At 42.2% G+C, this 27,882-nt stretch overlaps 1 protein-coding gene across 2 annotated transcripts in view; it reads right to left on the reverse strand.

The window, feature by feature from the left end:
- DLGAP1 (DLG associated protein 1) overlaps nucleotides 1–27,882 on the reverse strand; it is a 614,261-nt gene that overhangs the window by 29,678 nt on the left and 556,701 nt on the right. For both annotated transcript variants that reach the window (XM_063451516.1, XM_063451517.1), the window contains exon 11: nucleotides 724–1,148. In XM_063451516.1, coding sequence (XP_063307586.1) covers nucleotides 724–1,148 — 425 coding nt within the window. The remainder of the gene's footprint in view (nucleotides 1–723; nucleotides 1,149–27,882) is intronic.

Consider the following 27,882-nt stretch of genomic DNA (forward strand, 5'->3'; position numbering starts at 1 on the left):
ACACAAACCCAATCATATGATCATGTATTTTACTTACTAAATACAGGACTAAAGAAGAAATCACCAGAGTATTATGCTGTATGGACGTTTTGTATTTTCCATGTTTAGAATCTAATGGTCAACCCAACCTGGGCAAAAACAGTGCACCATAATTAATAATATATATATATATCTCCTACTATATTAATGCATTGCTTTGATCATTTTAAAACAACACAGCAACATTTAAAAAGTATAATGCATACATTACACTAATGAGGTAAGATAAAGGACCTGCGTATTTCATTTCAAAATTTTGACTGGTCTTTAGTGGACTTCAGTTTGGATATTCCTCAGGGAAACAGATACCTAATTTATTCTTAATCCACTTGTTATTTCAAAGTTTATTTATTTGGAAAACTATCCCAGTTCTGTTTGAAAAACCTACATTTGGCCTTCTTACATCATTCTCTATACTCTACATATATATAATTTGTTCCAACCTAAGATAAGTAGTTTGAAGGATCCTTGAGAAACATGGAGTTTAGTCTAATTAATAATTATTATTTTTTATTTTATTATTAGTGTATAAAGGAAAATTAGCTCATACCAAGCCCTGCTGCAAGAACGATTTGCATCCTACTCAATGACATACAACAATTCCTTGTTTTGACCTAATTAAGACAATGCCTATGAATCCTACGTTGTTGCTAATATTTGTATGTATTACAGTGGATTACTCACTGGGATCGGCAAGGTCATTTTCTTGTTCCTCTCGCTCCATTTGCTGGCACCAGCCCTCCATTCTCTCTTTTTCTGCCTGTAGAAGCTTTAAAAACCAATGTCCATCTCTGTGACAAACCGACCTGTGAACTGCTTCCATTGGATCTTCTGTAATAGAATCTATCCATGGATCTGGAGGAGGTAATATGGAAGGATCAAAATCAGCATCAAAGTCCTCGTCCACTGCACAAGCATGATAATGGTTGCCTGAGCCCTGGATGCTGACAGTGGAAGTACAAGCATCTCGTGAATACTGTTTGGTCAGCGGCCGACTGAACTGAAATTCCTGGTCAGCCAGTTCCACTGGACATTCAAAATGCTCCCTGAGGTCCAGATCTGCTTGCACAGAAGCGGTAACACTGTTCGACCGGGCCAGTCGACGTAACCTTTGCAAAGGGATACACAGACAAACTTACGTGAGTCTACACGCAAATACATTTCAAGAAAAACTAAAAAAATCTTGAAAATTGTTAGAATTACAGTATATATAGAATAAGAACCATACTGTAAGATTTAGTACATGTTTTTAGCAAAGGGAAAATATTAAATAGAAATGACAGTTGGCCCAGAAAACAGCAATGACAGAGTTAACATTATAGAAAATGTAGAATCGAAACTTCTATAAAATTGCAGTCTGTTATTCAGATTGTGATAATTGTTGCATTTCTTTAAGAATGTACCTGTTTGAACATGGACATAGTGACCTGTGCTCTGAGATATCTGTAATGATGAGAGGACTGTCAGATCATTTATATTCAGAATATTAAGAGTACAATATCGGTTGAGATGAAAGGTTGAGTTGACTCTGTAGATTCAACAAATACTAAAGATAATGCCACTGGAGCACTAACTACAAGCCTATCTCATGTGCGTTGTCTACTGTAAAGTTTCTTAATTAAGCTCCTACAAGACCCACATTTTTATAAATTCTGCCCACCTCATACACTTCTTCTGGACCTTTGTAAACTTGTTTGAGCAGGGTCCTCTTCAACCGATCGTTCCTGTAAGGTTTTTTTGTAATTTTCTTATTTATTATTAAATCTCCCCTCTTATAATTATGTAAAGCACCATAGAACCCGTGGGTGCTATATAAATGCCACTAATAAATAAAAAAAAAAGTAAATTCCTTCCATTAACAAACCATAGAGTGTCTCTGATACTGCACGTGGCTACTTGTATCCCTTACCTTCCTCTACCAGACCTACTACATTTTACAGGTTTAAACACTATTAAAGGGACACTATATTCACCAGAACAAGTACAGCTTAATTTAGCTGTTCTGGTGAGTGTAGTCAGTCCCTGCAGGTTTTTGCTGTAAACACTGCCTTTTAAGAGAAAAGGCAGTGTTTACATTACAGCCTAGGAACACCTATGGTGGTCACTCCTCGGATGGCTATAAGAGGTGCTTCCTGTGACAGTGCTGCACAATGTACAGCACTGACATTCAGCATCTCCCCCCTCTGCTGAACTTTCCCCATCAAGATTAATTGATTCAGCGTATCTCTATGAGGAGCATGTTTTTTAACTCCTTTTAAAACTCACATACGCCATAAAAATACAGTTTAGCAAATGACGATCTACTTCAGATTGTTCTCATTGTTTTTAGAATCACATATATTTCCGATTGGTGATTACTCTTATCCCAAAGCCAAATACAACCACGCTAATCAGCCTTTTCCTCTTCTGTCTCTACAAATATTCTACTAACTCATTCCCTGTGTAAGTTTTCACTTTGAGGAATTTCAACCACTTCTGTATCTGTGTATATATTTATACATCTGTTATGTTCTGCTGTATGCAATGCTTCACAATATGTCAACTTGTTTTGAAAGAGATCTCCACTGTATAATTCCCCAGTAGATGTTGGCTTCTCATAAGTAATAAACAAAGCAGATCAGATATAATGCCATTTATTGATAAATAAATAAATGTATAATCCAAGAGATCACTGAAATCACCACTTTGTTTTAAAACCTCACACGTCACTGTTATCTTCCAAAAATAATTTTTTAGGTCACGTAGAATATTATAGTCCAGGGTTCGGCCACCTTCGGCAATATGGCTGAAAGAGCATTATAGGAGATGCCAAAGGTGGACTAACCCTGTTAGAGTTACATTTGAGCACACTTTGCTGCTCATCTGCTGGAATGTTAGCATAGAGAAAAAAAAACAGTCTACACACAAACCTTTCTCAATCCCAAAATGCAGATTCAGCTGCAGTTAGCCATGAGACAAGGTTGTGTGAGAGCCAAAACGCTGATATTATAGAAAACTTAAATGTTGTTTGTAATTTTAGGGATTAAAGAACACTATCATATGGCAAAGGAATAAAGATATATTTAATATCCCAAGGGTTGTTGAATTATTATTATTATTATTTTATTATTTATATAGCGCCAGCAAATTCCGTAGCACTGTACAATGGGTGGACTAACAGACACGTAATTGTAACCAGACAAATGGACGCATAGGAACAGAGAAGTGGAGGGCCCTGCTCAATGAGCTTACATGCTAGAGGGAGTGGGGTATAGTGACACAAATAGTATAAATGAAATTGGTTGCTAGAAAAATAATCACTGAGACCTTAGTAGGCTATTTTTGACAGTTGCAGGAGAGGAGTCATGGGGGAGAGGGGAGGGATGAAAACCCGCGAACAGTTTTTAAGATTTTTTTAAGGAGTGGAGACTTGGTGAAAGTCTAACGGAGAAGGAAAGGGAGATCCACAGAAGAGGTGCAGCCCTGGAGAAATCTTGGAGGCGAGCATCAGATGTGGTAGTACGGACAGAGGATAGGTGTAGGTCTTCGACAGAGACCAGGGGACTCGATGGGACATATTTGTGTATTCGGAGCAGCATTATGTAGGGACTTGTAAGCAAGTACCAGAATCTTTTTTTTTTTTTTAATTCTTTATTTTTGTGTGCATAGATTATACAGATAACATTTTCCTGGCCGTGCCACAATAGCTCTCTCCAGGAGTTTAGTAGACAGGTAAATACAGTGGTATGGCATTAGTAACTGTAATAACAGAAATATATAACATGTTGTGTGATTATACATTAAGCAGCTTGATATGCTTCAACATAAGGAATAGTTAAGTCAGTGCTTTGTTGCGTGATAACAAGTCATCTCGCTAAAGTCGTTGTGCGTCTGGTTGAACTGTCCTGACATAGAATATGTAAGATACAACTCGCTAGATGCTAGGCGTATCCGGTCATACAGTGAAGTACGGTAAATACTGCATTTAGGCATTAGTAGACTCAGGTTAGGCATGTGGTCAGGTGAATCCCTGTCCTCGATGGCCGCAATAAGTGGGTCAGGTCTAGTGAGCTAGCTTGTAGTTGTGACCGGGTTTAGGACCCTGGGTGGTCCATCCTGCCTATGCTTGTCCATAATACTACTATAGTGCATTATATTGCTATCGCTGGGCTCTGTGTAACGCATAGGTGTGTCATGCTCTCCAAACCTAGGCTGTAAGGAGTTAAAGAGTAATGTGTAATTACGCTAAGTCATGCCTATAGCACTAAGTAACATCGTTAAAACTATCTAAACATAAAAAAAAAAAACAAAAAAAAAAACAAAGCAGTTTGTTAGGTCAAAAGTTAACCAGACGTTAAGCCACCAGGTGTTGGGTTCATCATGGTTGACAGTCCCATAACCGTGGAGCATGAAAGTAGAGAAAAAATGAAAAAGAAAAACCCCAGAAAACGAGAGCATAGTCCACTTGGGGTTTGCAACAGGCCTCTGTGTCTGGGTACTTAGCTGGTGTGGGGACTCTGAACGGGCCATGCGAAAGTCAGCAATACCCTTGGGAGGCTGCCTGTTGGGCGCTTCATCCTATGCCCAGCGCTGGAGTGTCCCAGAGGTTGGCGTCGGGGTCCCCCTTGATGGTGTCTCCGCACTGGAAACTGGCTTTGTCCGTAAGCTGTGTGGTGTGGTCTTGTGTTGTGATCCGGCTGGAGGCTGTAATCCCATGGGGCATAGGTGCGCCATGCTGGTGTCTGAGGCTTTGGTCCTGTGGGTTGCTTGTGCGTGTGGCTTGCCCCAGGCTCCAGCGTGTGTGGGAGCGGGTGTTTATATCTGAGCCTCTTGGCGCCATTTCCCGGCTTATCGGTCTCTTGTCCCTGAGAAACCTGGTGATAGTTCTGGGGGCTTGTGGCAGGGGGTCGTAGTGGTGGCGCCTGGTGTGCAGGCGGATCAGCTTTGCTACTGCTCTCACCGCTTGGCTGTAGGTCATTCCCTGGGTGCAGAGTGTCGTCCAGAAGCTTTTGCAGATTTTGTCAAACTGCTTCAAGCGCTGCGTTGGCGGATGGGTGTTTGGGCCGATTGGTCTGGGCCTTTGCTGAGTTGCCATCTTGGCCTTGTCTCGCTCGGATGGTCTCCCTGCTGACTGCCCGGCTGGGAAGTCTAGCATTGGGTAGTCCGACCTGGTAGGCCTCTGTCTGGCTAGCATGGCTGAGTTATGTGCTTCCGCCATTTTGGAGGCCCCTTCCCCCGTTTTGCTTGGAGTTGTCGCAGGCTCATGCGGAAGGTGCCGGGAGCGGGGTGCTCCGGTTGGCGGGGACCGGGATATCCCCACCGGTCCATAGGGGGGGGGAGGTAGTTCACCAAGTTTGCTGTTGGCTGTGTGCGTCCGGCGGGAAAGCGGCCGCCTTTCTCCGCCGCCTCCCACGGTAGGCCCTGATCTGCCGATGCAGTGCCCGGTTACCCTGGACATCGAGTTTGGAGTCTCTGGGTTCGGGCCGGTCTCCCCAGTACATTGGGCCCTCTTGTAGGAGGATGTGCACCAGGGGCGGGCTGGGCCGGGGGGCAGGGAGGCAATTGCCCCCCAGGCCGCCCGAAATTCTTTTAGAACCGGCCCTTTAAATGCTTCAGCCGCCGAGCGCTCTGTAAAGAGCACTCAGGCGGCTGCAGCAGCTTTTCCCTCCCTCCCCTCCAGCGTGGCCGAGCTGGTCTCCGGTCCACTGAGTGTGCACTTCAGTCAGTCCGTCCGGTTACAGGAAACAGAAACTCCTGTTCCGCGCAGAGTTTCTGTTTCCTGTAACCGGCCGGACTGACAGGAAGTGCACACTGAGCGTGCACCTTCCCCTCACTCCGGCCGGGACCGCGGACAGGAAAGCAGCTCGGCCACGCTACAGGGGAGGGGGTAAGAAGAGGGGAGGGGGGGAATAAGTAGAGGGTGGGGGGAATAAGAAGAGGGGAGAGGGGGGGATAAGAAGAGGGGAGAGGGTGGGGGGAATAAGAAGAGGGGGGATAAGAAGAGGGGAGAGGGGGGATAAGAAGAGGGGAGAGGGGGGATAAGAAGGGGGGAGAAGGGGGATAAGAAGAGGGGAGAGGGGGGAAAAGAAGAGGGGATAGGGGGGATAAGAAGAGGAGAGAGGGGGGATAAGAAGAGGGGAGAGGGGGGATAAGAAGAGGGGAGGGGGGATAAGAAGAGGGGAGGGGGGTGATAAGAAGAGGGGAGGGGGTAAGAAGAAGGGAGGGGGGAATAAGAAGAGGGGAGAGGGTGGGGGGAATAAGAAGAGGGGAGGGGGGATAAGAAGAGGGGAGAGGGGGGATAAGAAGAGGGGAGGGGGAGAGTAAGAAGAGGGGGAGAGTGAGGGGAGTAAGAGGGGTGGGGGGAGTAAGAGGAGGGGAGGGTGGAGAGTAAGAGAAGGGGAGGGGGAGAGTAAGAAGAGGGGGAGAGTGAGCGGGGAGTAAGAGGGGAGGGGGGAGTAAGAGGAGGGGAGGGGGAGAGTAAGAAGAGGGAGGGGGAGTAAGGAGAGGGAGGGGGGAGTAAGAAGAGGGGAGGGGGGAGTAAGAAGAGGGGAGGGGGAGTAAGAAGAGGGGAGGGAGAGAGTATGCGGGGAGGGGGAGAGTAAGAGGGAAGGGGGGAGTTAGAGGGGAGGGGGGAGTAAGAGGGGAGGGGGTAAGAAGAGAGGGAGGGGGGAGTAAGAGGGGAGGGGGTAAGAAGAGAGGGAGGGGGGAGTAAGAAGAAAAGAGGGAGGGGGAGGAAGAAGAGAGGGAGGGGAGTAGGGAGAGGGGGAGGGGGGAGTAAGAAGAGGGGGCAGTAAGAAGGAGGGGAGATAAGAAAAAGGGGGGAAGAAGAGGGGGAGGGGGTATAAGAAGAGGGGGAGGGGGAGTAAGAATGAGGGGAGATAAGAAAAAGAAGGGGGTGAGTAAGAAGAGGGGGGAGTAAGAAGGAGGGGAGATAAGAAAAAGAGGGGGGTAAGAAGAAGAAGGGGAAGTAAGAAGAAGAGGGGGAGGGGGAGTAAGAAGAAGAGGGGGAAGGGGAGTAAGAAGAGGGGGGAGTAAGAAGGAGGGGAGATAAGAAAAAGAGGGGGGAAGGGGAGGGGGAGTAAGAAGAGGGAGAGGGGGAATAAGAAGGACGGTAGATAAGAAAAAGAGGGGGGAAGGGGAGGGGGAGTAAGAAGAGGGAGAGGGGGAATAAGAAGGAGGGGAGATAATAAGAAATATGAAGAAGGGGGAGTAAGAAGAAGAAGGGGGAGTAAGAAGAAGAAGGGGGAGTAAGAAGAAGGGGGGGTGTAAGAAGAAGAAGAAGAGGGGGTAAGAAGAAGAAGGGGGAGTAAGAAGAAGTAGGAGGGTTAAGAAGCTCTAAGGGACAGATGGGACAGCTCTATAGGACAGGGGGCAAGACAGGGAGCTCTTTCACACTATGCGCACACACACACACAATGCATCCCTATACATACACAGAAACACACAATGCATCCCTATACATACACAGAAACACAACATGCTTCCCTTACACACAGAGAAACACACAATGCATCCATTACACACACACACAATGCAACCCCCACACAAATACAATGCATCCTTTGCACACATACACAGAAACAGACAATGCAAACACACACACACACTGCTTTTCTTACATACACACAGAAACACAATGCATCTCTTACGCTCAATGCACACACATACAGACACACACCTTGCATCCCTTATGCATACAAACACAGATTCACACAATGCATCCCTTACACACAACCAGAAACACATAATACATCCCTTATACACAAATACACACTGCTCCAAAAAATGCAGCTCCAAAAATTGGAGCTGCTTCTAATTCTCCCAGAACATTGAATTTTGTGACCACAGTTGCAAACAGCCTCCAGAGATCCTGTTCTACAACAGACCAGTGGAGCCAAACTGCAGCTCATCATCATCCTCATCTAATTGTAAGTAGGCAATCTAGTATATTATTAGTGACACTAATCTATAATTTACCTCACATTAAAGGGACACTATAGCTTAATGAAGTGGTTGTGGTGTCTATAGCTGGTCCCTGCAGGCTTTTTAATGTAAACACACACTGTGTGCAGCACTGGCGTTAGTTCATATGGCAGATCATATGGGTGGGGCATTGTGATGTCACATGGGGGGCGGCAAATTTATATTTTGTCTAGGGCGGCAAAAATCCTTGCACCGGCTCTGATCCTGGGCAGGTGCACCAGTCTACTGGTGACCCACAGGAGGGGAGTTCACTGATTGCACTGCACGCTCCTCCTGCCCAGACGCGTCTTGACCGCAGTGCAAGTGCCCTCTGCCCTCTGCCCCTAATTTACAGTGGCTCACACTCACAACAAGCAGTGCCTGGAGCCCTTTGCAGAGACGGAAACAAAGAGTTTCTGTGGCAGCTGGCCGTCCTGCAAGCATTACATTAAACAGCTGTTCCCCATGCAGCCACAGGTGGCGTTGTGCTGGGAGACTGTGATTACTCTTCACTTCCTCCCAGCCTACAGAGCAGTGCATGGGGGAGAGAGAGGAGGAGGCATGATTTAATCTTACAATAAATCCTCTAAGCAAACCTTTATAAATGTGGGGGGATCAGCTCTGTTTCCACAGTTTATTGGATTACTCTGGTTTACTCTGGTTTACTCTGATGTCTGTATTAATATTGAGGGATGTCTAAGTAGTAACATTAGTGTGTGTCAGCAGGGCCAGCCGTTGGGGTGGGCAAGCTGTGCGGTCACGCAGGGTGCCATGACAACAGAGGCACCCGGCGGCCAACACAGCTCACAAGTTGGGTACACCAGCATATTTAATTTAAACGATTCGCTGGTGGTCCACTGGTGTGCACCAGCAGTAGGTGCAGTCAGATCATATCCTCTCCCTCGTGGTTCCGGCGCTCAGTTAGTGAGTCAAAGCACAGGCTCAGAGATTCTCAGCCTGCGCTCTGACAACATTGAAAGTCAGAGCCGTGAAGGAGCGGGTATGGCAAAGAGCTACTGATTAGCCTCACATCAATATCCGTTATAAAACCAGGAAAAGGTGGGCATGGATGGTGAACTGATTTGGTGGCGCAATGGGCCACTTGACTGGTTTTGCCCCCCAGGCCTAAGGCTGCCAGCCCTCCCCTGATGTGCACATTGTATCCCGCTTCATGCTGTTTTTAGTGCTTGGTGTATGGGAGCTTGTTCAGAGCACGTCTGCCCTGTTTGTTGGTCAGGCTCCGCCCCCCAAGTACCAGAATCTTAAATTGAGCCCTATATCTAACTGGAAGTCAATGTAGGGACTGACAGAGGGGGAGGTGTGGAAAGCAGCGGTGCAATATGGAAACACGTAAGACCACTGAGGAGGGGATTGCAGTAGTCAAGGCGAGAAAGAACAATGGCATGGACCAGCACCTCAGCCGCGTCTGGTGTTAAATAAGGGCGGGTGTGAGCTATGATTTTGAGATGGAAGCGGCAGGATTTGGCGATCGACTGGACATGAGGGGTGAAGGAGAAGGCGGAGCCAAAGAGAACACATAGGCAGCGAGCCTGAGAGGTAGAGGTGATGGTGGCGCCGTTGACTTAGAGGGAGACAGACACGGGAGTAGCAACACTTGAGGGAGGAAAGACCAGAAGTTCTGTTTTGGACAAGTTGAGTTTAAGGAAGTGAGCAGCCATCCAGTTGGAAATCGCAGAGAGGCAGTCAGAGACACACGTCAAGATGGGCGGAGCGAGATCAGGAGAGGACAGGTAGATTTGCGTGTCATCTGCATATAAATGATACTGAAAGCCAAAGGAGCTGAGGAGTTTTCCAAGGGAGGCAGTATAGATAGAGAACAGTAGGGGACCAAGGACAAAACCTTGGGGAACGCCAACAGAGAGTGGTTGGGGAGAAGAGGCAGAACCAGAGAAAGATTCACTGAAAAAGTGCTGGAAGAGGTATGAGGAGCACCAGGAGAGCGCAGTATCCCATAGACCAAGATTATGGAGAATGAGAAGAAGCTGTTGATGATCAACAGAATCAAAGGCAGCAGAAAGATCAAGGAGAATTAGGATAGAGTAATGGTCGCGAGATTTAGCAGTGATGAAATCGTTGGATACTTTGGTCACAGCTGTTTTTAATAGAGTGACGAGCGCGGAACCCAGACTGAAGCGGGTCAATCAGAGAGTTGGATTCGGGGAAGTCTGTGCCAAATTTATAGTGGTGGAAGTCAGATGCAGAGTGAGACTTTCTCCAGCAGCGTTTAGCAGTTCTGGAACATTTTTGGAGGTATCGGGTCAACTTGGTGTGCCAGGGCTGTAATTGGGGGTGCTTAGTGCGTTTAAGTGTAGGAGTTGACACGATGTCTAGTTGAGAGTAGAGAGTGGAATTGTAGATGGAGGTTGCAGTCAGGGCCGGACTGGGGATACAAAGCAGCCCTGGGAAAAAAAATCTATGCCAGCCCCATAAGTCATTGCGCCATATATTGTTGCATGTAATATGTAGGGCTATGTCTTGCCACCCCAGATGATTGAGTAATTATATATACATATATATATATATATATATATATATATATATATATTGCTTTTTCTAATATAATATATTGGTCCTTTCAGAGTAAAACATTTAATTATACAGTAAGCATACTCACATGCAGACACAGACAATCTCACTGACACACACAAGCTCATTGATACACAGCCTCATAGACAAACAATTTCACTAATATACATAAGCTCATTGACATAAAAACACAAGCTCACTCACTAGCAGACACACACACATGCAAGCAAGCAAACTCACTAGCAGGCGCACACACACACAGCTTAATATAGTGGTTCTGGTGTCAATAGCCTGTCCCTGCAGGCTTTTGAATGTAAACACTGACTTTTCAGAGAAAAGGCAGTGTTTACATTGCTTCCTAGTGACACCTCTAGTGACAGACACTCAGACGGTCACTAGAGGCGCTTCCTGTGTCAGTGCGGATTGGCTGAGATCATCAACCTTGATGATCTCAGTCATAGAGGCAGAGACCAGCATGACGTTGGAAAAAAAAAAGTGAGTAAAACACTATTTTTACAAACACACACAGACACTACGACTGACACACACACACCATGACAGACATAAACACACCATGACACAGACAGACACACACACACCATGATACAGACACACAGTGACACAGAGACACACACACGACACAGACACACACACACCATGACACAGACAGACACACACACACAGCATGACACACACACACACACACATAGCATGACACAGACACACACACAGCATGACACACACACACACAGCATGACACAGAAACACACACAGCGTGACACAGACAGACACACACACAGCATGACACAGACAGACACACTCCCACTGACATACATACTTGTTGCTACCTGTGTGGGTGGGTGGGCAGACTGATAGGTGCCCCTCCCCTTCTGTGCCCTCTTTTGCCCCCTGTCCTCCTGTGTGCTTTTTAGCCCCTTCCCCTCCTGTGCCCTTATGTAGCACCCTCCCTTCCTGTGCCCTCTTTAGCCCCCTCCCGTGCCCTCTTTAGCCACCTCCCTTCCTGTGCCCTCTTTAGCCCCATCCCGTGCCCTCTTTAGCCCCCCTTCCGACTTGTACCCTCTTCAGCCCCTTTTGTGCTCATCTTTTGGCCCCTCTCCCCTTTCTGTGACCTCTTAGCCCCCTCCCCTCCTGTGCCCTTTGTTACCCCCCTCCCCTTCCTGTGACCTCTTAGCCCCCTCCCCTCCTGTGCCCTTTGTTACCCCCCACCCCCTCCCCTCCTGTGCTCACCTTCCAGCCCAGCCAGCCTTCCTGAAGGTCTTCTTGTGGCCGCAGGGGAAGCTCTTCTGGCGGCCGCTGGGGGAGCAGGCTGTTCTGTCTCTGCTCCCCCTCCCTCGCGCGCAGCTTAATGAGACCGGGGCCGGAATATGACGTCATATTCCGGCGCCGGTCTCTTTCTAGCGCGCAAGGGAGGGGGAGCAGAGACAGAACAGTCTGCTCCCTCAGCGGCCGCCAGAAGAGCTTCCCCTGCGGCCGCAAGAAGAGCTTCCCCTGCGGCCGCAAGGAGAGTTTGTGGGACACCCACATGTCTCCCCGGCCCCAGGTGCCGACGGCCCACCGGGAAATTTCCCGGTATCCCGGTGGGCCAGTCCGGCCCTGGTTGCAGTGTTAGGGCAGGTGAGATTTGAGATGGGTGAAAGGAGACTTTGAAAGGTTGGTGGAGAATTGCTGTAGGTCAAGACAATGGAGGTTTGTGCAAGACTGATGTGGTTGATCAATATTTTGTGATACCTTTACTTTGTGATATTTGTTATTATTATGTGTTTAATGTTTTGTCTTTTATGTCTGGTGCTGTTAGTTTAATAATGTTTTTTTAATCTACAAGCATGCCGCTAAGAGAATAATGGTGTTAGATATATTAAAAATAATAATAATGATTAAAAAAAACTTTTAAAAAGCTGGGCTTATGACATGACACACAACACTTTCACCATTGTTACCTGCTAGTATAAATGAATGAATAATGAAATGATATTATATACGAGTACATAATGAGAACATAAAGATGTATTGGTATGCTATACGCTTATAATTGTTATATGCTTATACTTTGTACAATGCACTGTTTGCATTTTTATTGCACGTGTCATGTGCTTATTATTAAAAGAAAATCTTAATTACTAATAATAAAATAAAATGTTTCTCAATCTTTCCTTAGAACGTATGAAGCTAACAGCTCAGGGGTTGACTGGGGGCCTGGCCACCATGAAGATATTTTACCAAGATTGCCCCCAATTACCATTCAGAGAGAACCTGGCAGGACTCTGAGAGCTTTTTTTTTTATCATTATTTGAGGGGCATCTTTTTGTTTGTAGGAAGGAAAATGCATAGTCCCAAAAATATTTGGGACAGATTATGAAAGACTATCCCTAATATTTTGTGTTCCTATGTTGATGTTCAAGAATATTCATGATAAGGATGATGGTGAGATGAAAGACTAAGATAATTTGATTGCAGCTGTACCTGGTAATTGTTCAACTGCGTCTCTATTTCCACCAGATTAAAATGTGGAACTTTAATCAGGACAGCAAATACAATCTGCAGTCCTCTTTTTAAAGTCGCATACCTTTAAAGGTAATGGGATAATTCTTGGATGCTTAATGACATTACAATATAGCAACAGAGCTCTAACATCTTCTTGACTGTAGATCAAATATTTGTGATACATGTTGTAACCTGCTTGGCTAAATGTAAACAGAATTCTCCTTTCTACAAACATTGCAGGATGCGCTTGCACTTACCAACCAGAGTTTGTTTGGGAATATTTAATTTGCTTCTCAAAGTTATATGAATCTGTGGATAGGTATATTACGTTGGAATTTTTTTTAGTTTTGTTTCAGTAAATGTCACCAAAGTGACATTGCAAACATGCATGTCAATTGACAGCCTGTGCAATGTTTACATTCCTCTTTTTATATCTCAAGTCCCTGTCAAACCGATAAAAAACATTTTAACCTCTTTGAAGGCATGGGAACTTGCCAGACATCTCTGTAACATGACCTGGTGCTTTTATGTTCACTTTGTTTCTTAAAGGCACAGTGCTACATACTTGTCAATGCTGTCAATTTGCAGAACTGCTTTGATGTTTAAGAACTCTTAAGGGACTTAGTAGCCACTTGCCATTTATCTACTCTGCTCTTCTTTGCACAAAACTTACCATATGCCAATTTATATACTCTGTTTTGTCAGGTTATATCAATAACACTTTTTAAAAATGTATTTTCCCCTTAAGACTTGCTTCACTTCTCATAACATAGTTCAAATCCTTTTACATACTAAATGTGTCAGGTGAGTCACAGCAATTCTAAGTGAAAGCCCACTGGGCAGTCTACCCATTGGCCATATTACTTTTGAAAACATAACATATACAGGGTAACCACCATCAGGTGGTCCCCAGGAAGTCTATGGTTAGCCTTTATTAATTCATCAGGAAGACCACATTCAGATTTTTCTAATTATCATGTATGTCCCAGATGGACATATCCCAGAGGAAGTCTGTTTAAGAAACGCATCGGATTTGGATTTGAATTTTACGCTGTTGGTTTTATTCATGTTATTTCTGTTGGCTGTTGCCTGCTGGTCTCATGGGCTTCCTAGCTCATATTATGCTTTTATTCATTTGCCTTGTGGACCGCCATCAATGGTGATAAGCCTCTTATATCTACATTTTGTAGGTGCATTTGTAAATTAATATTACTTTGTGTGAAACAATATTGCACTATCCTGTTGCTTTGTGTCACTGTACTATGAATGAAGTTTAGAAGAACACAGTTAAACAGGTATACCCCAGAAAAGGGACAGAAGTCTGATTTAGGATCCGATTTGTGGATACACCTTTATCGGTCTTTATGTTTTATATTATGGCACGTGACCTATTAACCTGTGCCAATGCAACAATTTGGCCACAATATTATAAAGGTCTGACAAATATATATTTATTGTCATGTTAGTGCTTTATCCAATCTTGGTCCATTTTTGTTTTTAATTTTTTTTCACTTTTTAATTATCATGTATGTACTGGGTTTCAGATGTCATTCATATCTAATGCCATTTTTGTTAAAGGGACACTTCAGCCCACTAAAACACTTTAACTTGCTGAAAAGCTTTATGTGTGAAGAGTGTGTCCTCTTTTTTTCATTTTGCAAAAAAGTTCAGTTACTTTCTGGTTTGGTTAGCTTATTTGCACTGAGCTCAAGAGGTAACAATTGCACAGAGCACCTGCTTTGCAAATACTTCTCATTGAGCTGCATTGGGCAGTCTCTGATTGGACAGCCGCAGAAAGTCTGGGCGGGGTTAGAGGAGGAGGGTTTGTAAAGGCAGCAGACAGGAGATCTGCAGGTTTTGCAAGATGTTTTTAGCTATAACACCCTATAACACCAATGAAAACAATGCACAATTAAATGCATGCAAGTTTTTATTTGGGTATATCTACTAAACAGTGATTTTTACCTAATTTGTATTTGGACATGGGAGGGTCCCTTTAACCCCTTAAGGACCAAACTTCTGGAATAAAAGGGAATCATGACATGTCACACATGTCATGTGTCCTTAAGGGGTTAACCTAGGTAGGATGCTAGCAACTTTCTGGTAATACAATTTGCAAATCTAAAGCTTGAACTTGAACAACATATGCTACAGCTAATGAACTGTGCTAAAATATGATGGGGCAGATTTATCAAGGTGCCGAGTTTTAAAAAAAATTGTGAATTTTTTAAAGGGGAGGAGTCACCAATTGATTGTGCCACTTGTTACCATGGTGATTGCTCCACTATTAGCACTTTAGACAATCTTTCAGAACAAGATGGGTTGATACATATTCCCCAATCTGTCAGTATTACAGTAATACATTATTTGATAGTAAATATGATTATATGTATTTTTTTATTTTTTTTATATTATATGTAGTAGGTGGAACTTATAGGATTTTCATTCATAATTTATTATTGTTTCTAATGTGCCAACTCATTCAGCAGAGCTGTACAATGCATAGATGAGACACACAATTAATTGTAACAAGACAAGACTCACTTACAGGAACCAAAAGAGCTTGCAATCTAAAGTAAGAAGGGTAAAATTACACGAAAGTTAAATGGCATATTAAAACTGATTGCTAGGTGTGACAATATTTATGAATTACATGACTTAAGGGGGGGGGGGGAGGATTTGGGATTAGTGAATACAGAGGGGAGATGAATCAGGTGAAATAAATGAACTGGCTAACAGATAAAGACTTATTAGCGATGTGGATTTCTGTGGATTCCTAAGAAGTCTGAATCGACCAATGGACACTCTACAAAAGTCTTAGGGTAGATCCAAGTCTTGTGGACAGCAGAGGATCAATATGGGGCATATTTGTTTATTCACGAACAAATGTTGATTTGGAACATTGCTATGGATAGCAATATGGGGCAGGGTAATGATTGGTAGACGTGTGAGGTTTACATAGAGAAAGAGGTCAGTAAAATGAGCCTGGCAGCCGTGTAAGGGCCAATCTGGCCATGTGTGACCAACAAGCAGCAGCGTGCAGTGTTCATGGTGGGAGATATACAGACCATGGTTAAGCACTGACTGTATTTTGGAAAGGGTCTAATATGGATCTATCATTTAAAAAAGAATCACCAATCGATGAGATAAAAAGAAGCCATGTAGCATGATTTTTTGCATAGTGCTTTTTGTGTGCATTTTATAACTTCATATGCCTTAACAATTGAGGGATTTCGGAAGAAATAATTTTACAACCATTTAGTTACCGCAACTAGTGACTCAACGCGTAAGAGTTTATTGACAGTGAAAAAGAGTGCGTTATAAAGTGAGTCGAATTCCAGCTCAGCTTAAGTCACTAATTGGCTATTATTAGCCTGAGTTTTGTCATTTTGTTTTCACGTCACAATTTATTGTTTACGGAATATACCAGACACAGTCTTTGAGATGGGACATTAAATGGTTAATATTTTCAAAACTCTCTTCTTGACTCATGTTTAGAAAGTTCTGAGGTACAGAAATCAGTAATTACATGTAATTATCAAAGTCTCCAGGGCAATTCTAGAGAATTCCCATATGAAATGAATATGTTATATTCATTAAAATTGTGCTTTTGTTTAAATATTATTTTTACTAATGGGTTAAATTAAACAATGAAAGCTTATATGACAATCCGTTGGGCATTCATTATGACAGCAGGCTTTTAAATAAAAGTTGTGTTAAGCAGCTAAATCCCACAATGCCCTCTTTCATGTCTTTGAAGAAGTTGTTACTTGAATGTGTGCAGTAGGTATTATTTCTGAATTCTGCATATTTCAACTTGTTCGTTTGCCCAGAGTTTTCACACACTAGTAAACAGCAAAACTCCAACCGTGAAAAGATTAAGTGCTAGTTACCAGGACGAGCTTTTGCAATTCAAGACTCCCAGATGCACTTCTCTTTTGTTCTCAGTGAGTACAAACAGCCAACTGTTAGCTACATCAAACGGAATGACTCATTTACAGCAATACGAATTGGCCAACCTTAGTGTTCACTTTATGTCCCTTTATAGCAACATAAAAGGGTCACCCTAGGCATCATCAGAACTTTGCACTGTTGCAAGGCTGATGGTATGCAGAGCACCTTGCAGCCACTCTCAGTTCTGAGAATGATTTAGCAGTGGAGCAATTTGTAAAAATTACTGCAGGTCCATTACAGTCTTTCAGGGTTGCCAATCAGACAGCCCTGAACGAAAGTTCCAAGCTGCCTATATACATTTTGTTAAAGCTTCGTGTGGATCCCATAGACGAGAACAAGAAACTCCTGACTGAAGGTCTCATTTTGATATGGGAAGGATCTGGGTGCAACTGCAGGTACCCCAACTAACTGGGTACTCCCACCACTTTACCTGGAAACTATCAAGAAGAGTACCTTTACTAATTTATATGATTCTTTTCATTACTTTAAAGCATTATCCATATTATTTATAATGATATTATTTTTACACTGGGAATTGTTGAGAAAGCAATTAATGAGGCATACATGTTGCAACTCACTTTTCAATTCTTCAGAAATTCTAAATCTCAGTGACGATGCATAGTATTACAGACACATGTGTTTATCCAATGTTACATTAAACGTACTCATGTTATAGGCTGATACAATAAAAAGAGAAAGGCTGCGCCAAGTAACAAACTATGTAAATAGATACTAGAAAAAGATTGCAAATATATAAAATATAGAAAAAAAATATAGAAAATCTCTAAAGAGTCCAAAAGCAGTGATGATAGTAGAAAGAAAAGAGTCCTACTGCAAAACCTGCCAGGAAGATAATCAACAGTCTGTATAGAAGAATGTTCTGAAGAAGAGCCGGATGGGGATAACTTTTAGGAATCCGTATGTGGAAACAGAAAAAGGATAATAGTGCAATAGGTCGTACAAAAATCAGTATATAGAAGTATAGGGTCTGATGTAGTCCTACTCACGTGTAGTAGAGCTTAAAACCAGCTCTAGTATGAATGGCATGCAGCGATGTAAGTGGCATGCAGTGAGTAAGATTAGAAATTTATACACAATTAATACTGGCATAGAGCTGTCATATTTCATAAATAAAGACTTTTAAACTGAAAAGATGTTAAACTGTTTCTCACATTTAGATGAGAAGAGGTATTCAAATTTACAATTGAGGTGGACTTGAACTGTTTATTTTAAAGGACCACTAAAGGCACTCAGACCACTTTTTATTATTATTATTACTGGTATTTATATAGCGCCAGCATATTCTGGAGTGCTTTGCAATATTATCAAAGGGGGAGATTTAACAATAAATGAGACAATTACAAAATCTTAAAGGAACAGTAGGTTGAAGAGGGCCCTGCTCAAACGAGCTTACAGTCTATAGGATGTGGGGCATAAAACACAACAGGACAGGAGGTAGCAATCAAACAAGGTGGGAGTGAAGCAGAGCTGGAGGAGAGAATAGAGTGCTACCCTTTAGGAGAGAGCAAGGGACAGGTATGCGAGGTAGAGATTACTCTGGGAAGCCATAAGGTTTCCTAAAGAGATGGGTTTTAAGGCACTTCTTAAATGATTGAAGACTAGGGGAGAGCTTGATGGTCATAGGCAAGCTATTCCAAAGAAAAGGAGACACCCGCGACAAGTCCTGCAAGCGTGAGTTGGCCGTACAGGTGCGAGCAGCGAACAGCAGAAGGTCATGGGCAGAGCGGAGAGACCGAGAAGGGGAATACCTGTGGATCAGTGAAGAGATATAGGAGGGGCAAGAATTGGTCAGTACTTTATAGGTGTGGATTAGTACCTTGAATTGACTCAGGAAGCCAATGTAAGGACTGACAGAGGGGAGAGGTGTGAGATGAGCGACAGGAGAGGAAAATCAGTCTAGCTGTAGCATTCATTACAGACTGTAGCGGGGCAATACGACTTGTGGGAAGACCTATTAGGAGAGAGTTGCAATAATTCATGCAGAGATTACTAGAGCATGGACAAGCTCCTTAGTAGCATCTTGCGTAAGAAAGGTACGGATGCGGGCTACGTTTTTAAGGTGGATGCTACAGGATTTGGTAACAGACTGGATGTGAGGCTCAAATGTGAGGCCAGGATCAAGTATAATGCCAAGACAGTGCGCTTGCAAGGATGAACTGATGCGGGTATCACTAACTTGAAGGGAGTGCGAAGGAGGAGGATCAGTATTAGGAGGAGGAAAGACAAGGAGTTCCGTTTTAGAGAGATTTAGTTTCAAAAAGTGGGAGGACATCCATTCAGAGATGAAAGAAAGGCAAGCAGTGACATGCTGCAGGACGGCAGCAGGGGAGAGGTCCGGGGAGGAGAGGTATATCTGAGTGTCATCAGCATACAGGTCGTATTGGAATCCAAGTGAGGTAATAAGTTTGCCAAGAGAGGTAGTACAAAGAGAAAATAGAAGGGGACCAAGTACAGAACCTTGCGGGACTCCAACAGAGACAGAACTAAGGGAGGAGGTATCATTTGAAAAGGAGACACTGAGTGAGCATTGGGAGAGATAGGAGGAAAACCAAGAGAGGACAGTGTCACAGAGACAGTGATTGAAGAGTTTGGAGAAGGAGAACATGGTCAATAGTGTCAAAGGCAGCAAAGAGGTCAAGAAGAATTAGTATGGAGGTGTGCCCTTTGGATTTAACTGTGATTAGGTTGTTAGTGACTTAGAAGGGGAGGACGGGTCAAGAGATAATTTTTTTTAAATATGGGTACTACAGTAGCATGTTTAAGGGAGCAGGGACAACCCCAGAAGAAAAAGAGCAATTGAAGATGTCTGTTAAGGAGAGATTTTTGATAAGGTGAGACAGGACAGGATCAAGCGGGCAAGTGGTGGAGCGAGAGGAAAGGAGAAGCACAGTCACCTCTTGTTCAGTAGTCTGGGAGAAAGTCTGAAGGGTAGGAAATGCATGATTGAGGTGTGGTTGAGAAATAGAGGGGCACGGTGGTGAGAATTCTTTCCTTAGCTGTTAATCTTGTCGGTAAAGTAACATGCAAAGCTCGGCTGTAAGGTTAGTTTGGGGGGTGGCCACAGCATGGCAAAGACGCCTGGGATTGTGGGAGCATGAGCTAATGAGGGAGGAAAAGAATAACTGTTTGGCATGAACGCAACATGAATTTGTAGTGGAGGAAGTCTGGGTGTGTGACTTCCTCCAGCAGCGTTCAGCAGAATGGGAATATCTCTGTAGGTAGCGTGTTGATTTAGTGTGCCACGGTTGGGGGGCATGTGCTCCTCAAGGTGCATGTTTGCAACGTTCAGGGCTGAGGTGAGGGTAATGTTCTATGAGGAGATAGCCAGTGAGGGACAGGAGAAAGTAGGGATGGATTGAAATTGGGAATCAATATTAGCTGCTGGAGGTCAATATAATTCAGACTTCTTAGTTGAGGGGGGTTAGGTTAAGGATGATAAGGTCATCTTAATTAAGCGGTTTGGGTCCAGTGGCCCTTTAGATTTAGCACTGAAATCTAAAACATTTGGTAGATATATCAATTGTATCATTGCAGGGTTCAACACACCTGTAGTGTTTGTCTTCCTGACAGCCACTAGAGGTGCTCTCACTGACTAACTGAGTCAGACTTGGTTATTCAATCAAATGCTGCTCAGAGAAGGCATTTAATTGACACAGCGCAGTGTTTTGCTAAATGTACAAGCCTTCCGCTGCTTCCATATAGGGGAGAATTGGATTGATAATCTCAGCCAGGGAGGCGGGGTGACCACACTATAGTAGTAAGGATTACAATTTTGTATTCCTAGCACTACCTTTAAACATTATCAACCCATTTCTGTTTATTCCCTTTCTAACCTTCATTTTGCATACCCCTTTGATCGGTGAAACAAATAACGTTCCTTACAGTGAAATTTTCTGAATAGGCATCCATGTGGTGTGATACTGTGATTTGCAGACAGACAAGCCTGCCAGAGAAACCGTACCCCTTGTGGCATCATTATGTATGGCTCTGTATTAGCGCCTTTTCAGTATTACACCAATAAAACTGGTCAACATTTAGAACCCCCTCTCCTTACTATGTCTGCAAATATGTAACTGGACTAATCATCCAAGTATATTAGTTGATTATATTGAATGACCTCAATGCTTCTGAAATGTGTTGCCAGGTACAAACTCCTAGGTTCTTTCCTTTCAAATGAAAGTTCACATTTTCTCAGACTTGAACCCAGCCTGGAAATCAATGATAGCAACAGCGTTTAGATGGTGGGGTACTTACATGTCTGATAAAGTCATTTACAGTGAGCCAGGGTTTCTAACATCCCCTGACATGATGGCCAAGATGCAGAGGATTACAGGGAGATTGTGCAATATGATGTTACGTTATTATAACGCTCCTGAACATATCGAGCACAAACTCCTGATTAGTATATTAACCCTTATGTAGAATCCCTCCTGTTTATAAATGGGTCCCAACATTTATTTATAGAATTCATTTTTTTACACTTAGCTAATGGGTGTTTTTTTGGTGAAATGAAAGCACAGAAGTCTCTACATACTTCTCTGATTCGTTACATTTGCAGTCAACATGTGGTATATTTTGTGTATGATCTATGTAGGAATTTTCACCTTTAGCTTTTTTTTTTTTTTTAGCAGACCTTGCATTGCACCATAATTGCAGGCCAGGGAAAAGCTCTACATTTGACCTCAAACCAGATTAAGCGACTGCTTTAATTGCAATTGGTCCTATTCTAGAGAATTTCCTTTGCAATTGATTGGCTCACATGGTATTCAGTGAAGACCCCATCAATACATTTTGTCTAAAAGGGAAACGGGCACTTCCCAGGGTTTTCTAATGGTATGTCTCCTCATCCCTATATTTAACTATGGTAAAATCACTGTTATAAACTCTGTCCCTTGTTCTTGGCAGTCAGTTTAGGGAAAGCATACAGTTAGGCGAAGAATTAAACAATGTTTCTATTTCTCCTCTTCATTTGCCAAGTTTGCCCTGGCCTTCCCTTGTCATTTTTTTATATTTTTACTATAAATGTTATGATGTCATATGCCAAATCTTTTTTTTTTTTTTTTATTTAATAGAAAATGAAGCATCTCATGAAAAGGTTAACACAAGTAAGTTGTGATTTCACTTTTTTTGTTGTTGAAATATGTAAATTCCAGAGATTTGTGTGTTCTTGAAACATGTTGGTTTCTGAAACATGTTATTTCTACTACGTAAAATACTCACAGTAATGTATCTTTAAACTAAAACAAGTGTTTAGAAAGCATGCTTTATAAATAAGATACATTCTAGTTCTTGTTATAAATGACATTTTAGTTGCCTAAATTGTTATTAGTAAGTCACCTAAAAGTTCTCAGATTTTGTGGTTGGCCTCTAGCCAAACCCCCACTCACATCCCTAAAATTAAAGTGCCCTTATTTATCTGTTTCGAATATTGAGGGGCGTGGAACTCATCCCTTCCACCATAGAGTTCCAGGGAATGGTCTGTGTATTTGGAGCAGATAAGCATACTAGCCCCACCAGCCCACTAACGAAAGCCGACTGTTAATAGCGACAATCCCCACACCTGAAAGAAGGTCCCAAGCACTGCTGCTGCCGTTTAAGGATAATTTTAGAACATTTAAATAACAGAAAGAAAGGTATCTAACAACATTCGGTACCAACCCACTGAAATTCAAGCCTCGATTTAATTTTAGCGATTTTAATTTAGTGGGTATTAACCAGGTTGGTTGTTTACAGTGGAGAGGAGGGTACCATGAAACTGGCACAAAGGTAATCATTTTGATTTATAGATAAGACACTTTGGAGTCGAAATTGCTCAATATTGATTTAGAGTTTTTTATAAGAAAGTTTGGGTCCTCCATTAAAGGTTATTGGAAAGAGGTGGGTTAGCCTTTTGACCCATAGTGATTTTTATTAAAAACTGTTCATAACGGAGAGGATTTGTTTTTAGTGTTTTTAGTATCTTAGGCCTTTTGCTATTACATTGGAGTTTGCTGGTCTGGTTATATATTTAGGAGCCCTGTGACTTTGATTAAATGGAAATGTAGTCATATATATTATATATCACTTGCACGTATCTGTGGGATGTAAGTAAGGGGAGTGTTGCAAATATTTTTGTGTCATTCCAGTTATCCTAGGGAAACATGCAGTTTATATAGTTTATAATCCCATAATTCATAGGGGTTTAGATTAAATTATTATTCTAATATATTGTTTAGGTAGCACTTTATTAAGAGGGGCAGATGAGATATCCGCACTCCTGGAATAGCCAATAGAAGAGAGATAGAGGCATATTTAACAGGACTCGTGCGGAAGGGTTTCATGATGCTGTAATTATTTGTTTTTATTTGAATGCTATTCATGGTCCCCGAGGAAGTCTGCATTGGCAGACGAAACGCGTAGGACCTGTTTTGCTTTTTAATTATTGAATGCATTTATATTTTAAATTTATTTTTGTGGTTCAGTTGAAACCTTTTCTGCTAAATATCACGGAGTCCAGTATCCAGTGGGAGTGGCCCCCAACACTACCAGGGGAGGCATCCTGATATGCCTGTATTAACCAATATCTTGTGAGCGTAATTTCATCTGTGGGGGTTGTGTCAACCTAGTGGAGTTACGCTATTGTAATTTTTTTTTTTCAAATTTTACCTGTATTCCCAATTTTATGGTTTGGTTTATATTTGATTCTGTAAAGGAGAATATAGGGAATAGTCTCTAAAAAAGCTGCCAAACATTGTTTAAAACAGATTATCAAGTTAAGTATTCTAGATTTTATAATTCTAACATTGATGCTGGAATATATTGCTGTGGAAATAACGCAACAAAAGAAAGAATAAAACTCGTGTAGGTGCCTATACCAAGAAACACTCCTTTAGCAGAGGCCGACACAGTGTATTGTGTTACATACTGGTTTGGCCAGTCTTTGGGTTTCTAGATTTCCAATGCACATGTAATTCTCTTGGTGAAAGCAAGTGTAGATCAGGTAACACTAACCATTTACAGCTCACCAGCTGTTGTGAAACCACAACCCTTATTATCCTCAGCCATTTAGTGGTCAGTTTTTTTGAGATAACACAGGAATGGCGATAGGACTGTCGGACAAACTGTTCTTTATGCAAAATTAAAAGTTTGTAACAGGACAACATGCAGAAATTGCACGACATAAAATGAAAAGGGATATTCTATAACACCACAACCACTAAAGAGTGGGGACGTGAGAAACTTGGCACCATCGCACAATTCCGCTGTGCATCATGGGTAATGGTCCAAAGCTGTGGTAGTATCAAAGGTTTTCCATGGTGACCTTGAGTACATCTGCCACATGCTCTATGCCTACACTGTCCTTATTATATGAATGAGGCCTAGTGTTTATTTTAATCTCAGAGGATTATATTGGAGTCAACAGCAGTAACCAGCAGTAACCTTTATCCTAAAACCAAATATTTCCTGATAGTTCTGTAGCATGAGGATTGCTATTACAGAAACTATGTATGCTGATTTTCTGAGAAAATCTACAAATATTGAGTGTTTAGTTACATCCTTTGCCTCAGATGCACTTTATATTTTCACAGAAGAATCTGTTCAGCAATGTGTAACTGCTCAATCATGCAAGTCCTCTGGAATCGCTGTAACTGGACACCAAACATCACATTATCAGTATTAGCTTATTTAGAAAGCAGCCAGCCCATGAAATATTCCGCTCTGCTGTACAATGATGGGGCATACTAAAAGTGGTTGACAGCAAGCTATACATAGCACTGCTAGATCTATTTTATTGATAAAGATCTGTTACAAGCCAGTGCAGGATACATGTGGAAGATGGATGACTGAGACCCTTAATCAACTCTATCTGGCTTCCGTTACCACCCCATAGCACCTGTTGATTACCCTAGATATCTACTAAGATCGCTGTCACATACGGCTATATATACATCATTTAATAATTTAATCTGTAGATCGTAAACTCGGAATAGGGTCCTTAATAACACGTGTAGTAGTTTGTTTCTTATTTGTTTTCTGTTTTAGCAGTTTTGACTTGGTTTGCTTCAAATCCATATCAGTATAAACATTCCACTTTCATTTAGAATTATAAATATAGTGGAAATCAAACAAACATAAATTTGGTGGCACAGTATTTAAGAACCTGAGGTTTCTTAAAATTGGTTTTCTGTGGGAGGAGAATATCAGCTTTAAGGCGCTGGTAGCAAGCATTTTCCATTCTAAGCTTTACTGGGGCGTTTGGCACCAGAACATTTTTGGGGAAATAGCTTTGGAACACTCTACATGATGCTATTTTGGAACACTCTGCATGATGCTCTTTTGGAACACTCTACATGATGCTCTTTTGGAACACTCTACATGATGCTCTTTTGGAACACTCTACATGATGCTCTTTTGGAACACTATACATGATGCTCTTTTGGAACACTCTACATGATGCTCTTTTGGAACACTCTACATGATGCTCTTTTGGAACACTCTACATGATGCTCTTTTGGAACACTCTACATGATGCTCTTTTGGAACACTCTGCATGATGCTCTTTTGGAACACTCTACATGATGCTCTTTTGGAACACTCTACATGATGCTCTTTTGGAACACTCTACATGATGCTCTTTTGGAACACTCTACATGATGCTATTTTGGAACACTCTACATGATGCTCTTTTGGAACACTTTACATGATGCTCTTTTGGAACACTCTACATGATGCTCTTTTGGAACACTCTACATGATGCTCTTTTGGAACACTCTACATGATGCTCTTTTGGAACACTCTACATGATGCTCTTTTGGAACACTCTACATGATGCTCTTTTGGAACACTCTACATGATGCTCTTTTGGAACACTCTACATGATGCTCTTTTGGAACACTCTACATGATGCTCTTTTGGAACACTCTGCATGATGCTCTTTTGGAACACTCTACATGATGCTCTTTTGGAACACTCTACATGATGCTCTTTTGGAACACTCTACATGATGCTCTTTTGGAACACTCTACATGATGCTCTTTTGGAACACTCTACATGATGCTCTTTTGGAACACTCTACATGATGCTCTTTTGGAACACTCTACATGATGCTCTTTTGGAACACTCTACATGATGCTCTTTTGGAACACTCTACATGATGCTATTTTGGAACACTCTACATGATGCTATTTTGGAACACTCTACATGATGCTCTTTTGGAACACTCTACATGATGCTCTTTTGGAACACTCTACATGATGCTCTTTTGGAACACTCTACATGATGCTCTTTTGGAACACTCTACATGATGCTCTTTTGGAACACTTTACATGATGCTCTTTTGGAACACTCTACATGATGCTATTTTGGAACACTCTACATGATGCTCTTTTGGAACACTCTACATGATGCTCTTTTGGAACACTCTACATGATGCTATTTTGGAACACTCTACATGATGCTATTTTGGAACACTCTACATGATGCTCTTTTGGAACACTCTACATGATGCTCTTTTGGAACACTCTACATGATGCTCTTTTGGAACACTCTACATGATGCTCTTTTGGAACACTCTACATGATGCTCTTTTGGAACACTCTACATGATGCTCTTTTGGAACACTCTGCATGATGCTCTTTTGGAACACTCTACATGATGCTCTTTTGGAACACTCTACATGATGCTCTTTTGGAACACTCTACATGATGCTCTTTTGGAACACTCTACATGATGCTCTTTTGGAACACTCTACATGATGCTCTTTTGGAACACTCTACATGATGCTCTTTTGGAACACTCTACATGATGCTCTTTTGGAACACTCTACATGATGCTCTTTTGGAACACTCTACATGATGCTATTTTGGAACACTCTACATGATGCTATTTTGGAACACTCTACATGATGCTCTTTTGGAACACTCTACATGATGCTCTTTTGGAACACTCTACATGATGCTCTTTTGGAACACTCTACATGATGCTCTTTTGGAACACTCTACATGATGCTCTTTTGGAACACTTTACATGATGCTCTTTTGGAACACTCTACATGATGCTATTTTGGAACACTCTACATGATGCTCTTTTGGAACACTCTACATGATGCTCTTTTGGAACACTCTACATGATGCTATTTTGGAACACTCTACATGATGCTATTTTGGAACACTCTACATGATGCTCTTTTGGAACACTCTACATGATGCTCTTTTGGAACACTCTACATGATGCTCTTTTGGAACACTCTACATGATGCTCTTTTGGAACACTCTACATGATGCTCTTTTGGAACACTCTACATGATGCTCTTTTGGAACACTCTACATGATGCTCTTTTGGAACACTCTACATGATGTTCTGAGAGGTAAAGCCAGTAAAGATTGGAGGAGATACCAGCTATCTGAATGGTGAAATTCGGCATCCATGGGAGAAGATGAAAGCTCTAGATATTCCTAGTAAAGTTGTGAAAATTAATGGAAGCCTATGTTTTTTTTCCTATTACATGGAGAAGGATAAATATTTTTCATACATTATTTTAGCAACTTAGTTCAAATAAACTCGTCAGAGGGCACAGCAGACTGCCTTGGAACCAGGCTAATGATGGATTTGCTTACTGCCTGTCACAGAGAGACATAGCACTAATGATTAGTGAAGTCTGAATGGTTAAAATGGTTAAAAGGGCATGAGACAAACAAGCTGCAATATTCACTAGAATTAGATTCTGAGAGGGAGTTACATTGTGTCAGGCAGACCATTACTTACCATGTTAAAAAAGAGACGTCAGTTGTACAGGTAAATAATTTACAGTGAAATACTTATTTGTCTCTCAAATATTTCCAATTTGGTAAATGCAATATATTTTTAGTAACATGACTTGATGCTTGTTTGTGTATGTAC

The sequence above is a fragment of the Pelobates fuscus genome, chromosome 4, assembly GCF_036172605.1.
Source record: "Pelobates fuscus isolate aPelFus1 chromosome 4, aPelFus1.pri, whole genome shotgun sequence".
Classification (NCBI taxonomy): domain Eukaryota; kingdom Metazoa; phylum Chordata; class Amphibia; order Anura; family Pelobatidae; genus Pelobates; species Pelobates fuscus.